The sequence below is a fragment of the Otolemur garnettii genome, unplaced genomic scaffold (genome assembly GCF_000181295.1).
Source record: "Otolemur garnettii isolate 467f Iridium unplaced genomic scaffold, OtoGar3 scaffold00131, whole genome shotgun sequence".
NCBI lineage: Eukaryota > Metazoa > Chordata > Mammalia > Primates > Galagidae > Otolemur > Otolemur garnettii.
The window spans coordinates 4,918,486-4,925,479 of NW_003852526.1; the positions used below are offsets into that span (position 1 = coordinate 4,918,486).

Here is a 6,994-nt window from a genome sequence, read left to right on the forward strand (position 1 = left end):
AAAAAAAAAAAAAAAAAAAAAAAAAAAACTTTCAACATTGGCTCAGTGCCCACAGCACAGTGGTGACAGCATCAGCCACATACATCAAGGCTTGCCAGGTTCGAACTCAGCTCAGGCCAGCTAAACAACAACAACTGCAACAAAAAATAGCTGGGCGTTGTGGTAGGCACCTGTAGTTCCAGCTACTTGGGACGCTGAGGCAAGAGAATCGCTTAAGCCCCAGAGTTTGAGGTTGCTGTGAGCTGTGATGTCATAGCACTCTACTGAGGGCAAGATAGTGAGAGTCTGTCTCAAAAAAAAAAAAAAATTTTTTTTTCAACATGAGTCCAGGCACTGTGGCTTATGCTTAGAATCCCAGCACTTTGAGAAGCTGGGCAGGAGGATCACTTGAGGACTTTGAGACCAGCCCCAACAACATAAGGAGACCCAAGACTCCACTTCTACAAAAAATAGAAAAACTAGTTGGGCACAGGGGCATATGCATGTAGACCCAGATATTCAGGAGGCGGAGGCAGAAGGATGATTAAGTCCAAGAGTTCAAGGCTGCAGTGAGCTATGATCTTGCCACTGCACTTCAGCCCCGGGTAGCATGGTCTCAAAAAGAAAAAGGCAAAAACAGGATTATATTAATCCTGCTAACCCTGTCTTGTACTAGGTGGCTTCATTAGACAAGGATTTTCTTTAATGGAATAGCTATAAAATTAAGATTCAGCTTTAATATCTAGAAATTCCAGGGCCAGGTGAAGTGGCTCATGCCTGTAATCCTACCACTCTGGGAAGCTGAGGTGGGTGAATTGTTTGAGTTTAGGAGTTCAAGATCAGACTGAGCAAGAGTGAGGCTCCATCTCTACTAAAAATAGAAAAACTAGCAGGGTGTAGTGACACAAATCTATAGTCTCAGCTACTTGAGAGGCTGAGGCAAGAGGCTATGGCACATCTCCTGGGAGCAGGACACAACTACAACAGGGACTTTACCAAACAAATGCAAACATTATAATCTAATTCTTTGTACCCTCACATTAACCTGAAATAAAAAAAAAACACCAAATTGTACTCAATATAGCTAAATAGTTCATAAGTCTATACTCCAGGTATTGGGAGACTCTTGGGATGGTTAGGATATAGCACAGCAATGATTGGGATGTGAGTTAATTTATGGGCTCTCCACCATCTGTCCTTCCAGGTAGAAAGGCAATGAAAGACTTGTAAATTTTTGCCCTAAACTTTGGCAAATAGTGGGAAGGCAGAGAGTTTTTCTTTTATCAGTTTCTTCTCAATTGCCTTCAACTCAAAATTATACTTACTTTGAGGTGGCATATTCTGGTCTCCTACTTTGGGTTTGAAGTAGATCTCTTCTTCCTCTTCGCTATCATTAATCTTTTCATTATCTTCTTATTTCTATAAGGCAAGTAGAAAAAAATTGTAAAAAAAAAAAAATGCTAGAGTAATTAATATAAACCACTCCATACCAACCCCATAAAAATGACCAATAAAATAAAGAATATACTCCTGGAGTTCCTGAGTAGTTTGCTCCAAAATGTAAGATGATGCAAAAAAAGGCTTTATGTAGGCTCAGCGTCTATAGCTCAGGGAGTAGGGTGCTGGCCACATACACCAAAGGTGGTGGGTTGAGCCTGGCCTGGGCCAGCTAAACAACGCCAACTGCAACCAAAAAATAGCCAGGCATTGTGGCAGGTCCCTGTAGTCTCAGCTACTCAGGAGGCTGAGGCAAGAGAGTCTCTTAAACCCAAGAGTTTGGCATTGCTGTGAGCTGTGACGCCATGGCACTCTACCAAGGGAGACACAGTGAGACTTTGTCTCAAAAAAAAAAAAAAAATGTTTTATGTAGTAAGCAAAGGGACAGGACTGTGCACTTATTCTCAGGGCTCCTATTCTGTATGTACCAAGGGGTCTCACTTCCTTTACCCTTATACTCTCCATTCATTCTTTCTCATAACTACTCCCCATTCACACAAGCTTATAGGTGTTTGCTTTTGCAGTTTTTGGCCGGGACCAGGTTCAAACCAGCCACTTCCGGTATATGGGGCCGGCGCCCTACTCCTTTGAGCCACAGGCACTGCCCAAGCTTATGGTTTTACCATTAAAAATTTTTTTTAAAAGGAAGAAAAAGAGAGGAAGAAGGGAGAAAGGGAGGGAGACAGAGAAAGAAACCTCCTTGAGATTACTGAACTATCTATCCGCCATGCCCTCCTTCTAGGCTTAGCAAATGAAGATAATCAACATATTCAGCTCCTAGCTCTGCATGGGCTCCACTCCACCCTACCGCACTCACACTCTGGTTTCTCCTGACTCCCACAAGCTACCCTCAAAAAGGGCACCATGGTGGGTTGCAGTGGCTCACTCCTGTAACCCCAACAATTTGGAAGGCCAACATGGGATGATTACTTGAGACCAAGTGTTCAAGACCATGCTGGGTGCATAGTTAAACTGTGTCTCTACAAAAATTTAGCCAGGTGTGGTGATAGGAGTTCAAAGTGACATTGAACTATGCCATGACACTAAAACCTGAGCAACAGAGTGAAAACCAGTCTCTACAAAAAAAAAAAAAAAAAAAAAAAGAAGTCTAGTCCCAATAGCACAGCATTCATCTTTACCCTACACCCTATATGGCCACCTCACTGCCAACCACCTCCATCTAAGATTCTCTGCCCATTTCTTTCTTTACTCTCTCATTCCCCAACTTCTATTTATGCTTTCTCTGTCCTCATTGTCTACGTCCCATCAATATGCTGATTCCCTTCAGAGTTCCTTCCTAAACCCTTTCTTATAAGCTCTTATCAAAAATGTATGTGGGGGCTCAGCGCCTGTGGCTCAAGTGGCTAAGGCAGCAGCCCCATACACTCAAGGTGGTGGGTTCGAATCCAGTCCGGGCCCTCCAAACAACAATGACAGCTGCAACCAAAAAAATAGCAGGGCGTTGTGGCGGACGCCCATGGTCCCAGCTACTTGGGAGGCTGAGGCAGGAGACTCGCTTGAGCCCAGGAGTTGGAGGTTGCTCTGAGCTGTGATGCCAGCGCACTCTACCCAGGGGACAGCTTGAGACCCTGTCTCAAAAAAAAAAAAAAAATGTATGTGGGAATATTATGCAGCCCTAAAGCAAAGTATCTCAAGAATGGAAGAAAAAGTATCCAATGTACTCAGTCCTACTATAAAACTAATTTATAGCTTTAATATGTAAGCTATAACCCAATTATAGCCCAAGAATATGGGGAAAGGGGGTTGAGGGGAGGATGGGTGGAGGAAGGGTAATTGATGGGAACACACCTATGGTGCATCTTACAAGGGTACATGTTAAATTTACTAAGTGTAGAATATAAAGGTCTTAGCACAATAACTAAGAAAATGCCATGAAGGCTATGTTAACCAGTTTGATGAAAATATTTCAAATTGTATATAAAACCAGCACACTGTACCCCATGACTGCATTAATGTACACAGCTATGATTTAATAAAAAAAAGAATTAATGTATTTGACAAAAAGGGAATTTAAAATATGGATGATAAAGACAATGAAAAGAATCAAGAAGAATAATCTAATCCCAAACCCAGCAGAAGAAAAAGAAAGAAGAAACAAAACCAAAAAAAACTCCCTTAACTTCTGTCTACAGCCCTCTCATACCTCTCACATCACTTCTACACTATTCCATCACCACAAGATGAGTTTTATACTCATCAATGTCAACAGAAGTTTCAACTATACTGACTTACTAGCAGTTTCTAAATATATATCATTTTATCCCCATGTGTTTTATTAGCTATCCCCACAAGTGGTAAGCTCATCCCCATTACATGAAATTTCCTCTGAAGTTTCCTTAATTTACTCTAATATCAGTACTTCCCATATATTTTCATAGCTTTTCTTACTTATTTTTGAGATGCTATATCGATTGGTAGGACTGAGACAGAAGGATTGGTTAAGGCCAAGGGTTTGAGGCTGCAGTGAGTATGACTATGTCTCTAAACAGACTTAAAAAACAAAAAAAATTCTAATATTTCTGGGGGCTTTTTCCTTTAGAATGGATCCCTGCAAGTGAGACTGAAATCAGATCCTGACTTGGCAGGTACTTTGTAAAGGCTGCTAAGAACTAGCCATAGTCATCTGAATTCTAGTCTACGACTATTCTTTTTGTTTCTTATTTTTTCTCATCTACATGGCAAAACAGCATGTTTACCCTCTGCCTTCTCCTACTACATTATTCAGAATGACATCTATACCTCTACTTTTCTATATGCCATGCTTAGAATATGTAAGGGTTACCTCTTAGCACAGTCAGGACATAACATATTATCTTCTAGGCCTGGAGATGGGAAAATGCAGGCTGGTAACAGGAAGAGGGAAATCATCCTCCTGGGAGTGGCAGGCACCCAGGCCTGACCTGCATGAAACTGTAGGCGGACCCAACCCTCTCTGTCTGCGGGGAGAGGCTCGCCATGGATCACACACCACCTAAGGCCTGGGGAAGCAAAGAGAAGCAAGTGTAAACAGCAAAAGATCAAGACAAGAATCGCCACACTTCTCATCGAGTCACTCTGGGTCTGGTTCTCTTACATTCTACTCACACATCCATTGCACAAAAAGCATGAAAAGCAGACCAAAAGACATTGCAATCTAACTTCACAAATAATATAGCACGAGGGATAATACTAGTTACCATTCCGGAAAGCTTGCTTTGTGTCTAGGATTTTGCTAAGTGATTTACATGTACTAATATGTTTATTTTTAAGTACATTTCTATTTTCTCTTCCTATTTACAGGTGAGGTAGCAGATGTTTATGGTGCTAAGTGTATTAATTTTCCCAGAATCAAGACATGCATGGAGCCAGGTATTTTGACTCAACCCATTTACCTAACTACTACATTGTACTGCTTCAACTACAGAAAACAGACCAAAAAAAAGTCTGTTTTCTCTTTTCTTTTTCTTTTTTTTGAGACAGAGTCTTACTTTGTTGTACAAAGCTCAGGGTCTATGGCATCATAGCAACCTGAAACTACTGGGCTCAAGTGACCCTTTTGGCTTAAACTCCTGAGTAGCTGGAACTATAGGCATCAGCCATGACACCCAGTAATTTTCTATTTTTAATAGAGATAGGGTAGGGGTCTCATCCTTGCTCAGGCCCAGCCTCCCAGAGTGCTAGGGTTATAGGCGTGAGCCACTGTGCCTAGCCTCAAAAAGTTTGTTTAAAAAGTGTAAAGAGGCTTGGAGCCTATGGCTCAAGTGGCTAAGGTGCCAGCCACATACACCTAAAGTGGTGGGTTCGAATCCAGCCCGGGCCCGCCAAACAACAATGACAGCTGCAACCAAAAAATAGCCAGGCGTAGTGATGGGCGCCTGTGGTCCCAGCTACTTGGGAGGCACAGGCAGGAGACTTGCTTGAGCCCAGGAGTTGGAGGTTGCTGTGAGCTGTGATGCCATGGCACTCTACCCAGGGGAAGAGCTTGAGGCTCTGTCTCAAAAAAAAGTGTAAAGAGGCTCAGTGTGGGCAGCGCCTATGGCTCAGTGAGTAGGGCGCCGGCTCCATATACCGAGGGTAGTGGGTTCAAACCTGGCCCCAGCCAAACTGCAACAAAGAAATAGCCGGGCCTTATGGTGGGCACCTGTAGTCCCAGCTACTCAGGAGGCTGAGGGAAGAAAATTGCCTGGGCCCAGGAGTTGGAGGTTGCTGTGAGCTGTGTGACAGCATGGCACTCTACCAAGGGCAACAAGGTGAAACTCTGTCTCTTAAATAAAAAAAAAAAGGAGGCTCCGCACTTGGGCAGCGCCTGTGGCTCAGTGGGTAGGGCACTGGCCCATATACCAAGGGTGGCAGGTTCAAACCCAGCCCCAGCCAAACTGCAACAAAAAAATAGCTGGGCATTGTGGAGGACACTTGGAGCTACTCAGGAGGCTGAGGCAAGAGAATCGCCTAAGCTCAGAGTTGGAGGTTGTTGTGAGCTGTGTGATGGTACTCTACCAAAGGGGACAGAGTGAGACCCTGTCCCTACAAAAAAAAGAGGCTCAGTGCTTGTAGCTCAAGCAGGTAGTGGGCCAGCTACATACACGGGAGCTGGTATATTTGAATCTAGCCCAGACCCACCAAACAACAATGACAACTACAACCAAAAAATAGCCAGGCATTGTGGTGGGTGCCTGTAATCCCAGCTACTTGGGAAGCTGAGGCAAGAGAATCGCTTAAGCCCAAGAGTCTGAGGTTGCCGTGGCTGTAATGCCATGGCACTCTACCCAGGGCAACAGCCTGAGAATCTGTCTTAAAATAAATAAATAAAAATTAAAAGTGTATAGCCGGGTGTTGTGGCAGGTGCCTGTAATCCCAGCTACTTGGGAGGTGGAGGCAGGAGACTCATTTGAGCCTAGGAGATGGAGGTTGCTGTGAGCTGTGATGCCACAGCACTCTACCCAGGGGGACAGCTTGAGGCTCTGTCTCAAAATAAACAAACAAATAAAAAGTGTAAAGAACAAGGCTAGGTGAGATTAAGGTGAACAGACATCCTGCTTTTGTCAGGACAGTCCCGATTTTTAACAATTTGTCCCATGTCCCGCAGTGTTTTAACAAAGTCCCAATTTTTGGAAAGAATGCATGACAAGCTAGGGAACAGCGGGAGAATAGGAAGGGAATAGTTTTCAGCTGCTGAAAAGGTTAATGTAACTCCATTTGGGAATGAAGAGGTTAATGTAACTTTATTTGGAAATGAAAAGGCTAATGTAAACTCCCTACTCCCCTCCTGGGCAAGGTATCAGAAGGAGACTGGCTCCCTCCCTTGCTTCTAGGCAAGGACAATCAGCTCAGAAGGAGCCAAACTGGAACAAACAAGTAGCCCCTCCCTCCCTAGAGTAAGGTGACCAGACGTCCCACTTTTGGTGGGACAGTCCCAATTTTTAACAATTTGTCCTGTGTCCTGAGGCATTTTAAAAAAACCCTGATTTTTGGAAAGAATGCATGACAAGCTAGGGAACACAAGAGAACAGGAAGGAAA

General features: G+C 43.6%; 1 protein-coding gene across 1 annotated transcript in view; it reads right to left on the bottom strand.

The window, feature by feature from the left end:
* Window positions 1-1,328: 1,328 nt before the first annotated feature.
* Window positions 1,329-6,994, bottom strand: part of DPPA2 (developmental pluripotency associated 2) — a 15,245-nt gene continuing 9,579 nt past the window's right edge. Inside the window, exons 6-7 of the mRNA XM_023518210.1 lie at window positions 4,280-4,487; window positions 1,329-1,398 (exon numbers count right to left, since the gene is read on the bottom strand). Of these exons, the coding sequence (XP_023373978.1) occupies window positions 1,329-1,398; window positions 4,280-4,487 (278 nt within the window). The remainder of the gene's footprint in view (window positions 1,399-4,279; window positions 4,488-6,994) is intronic.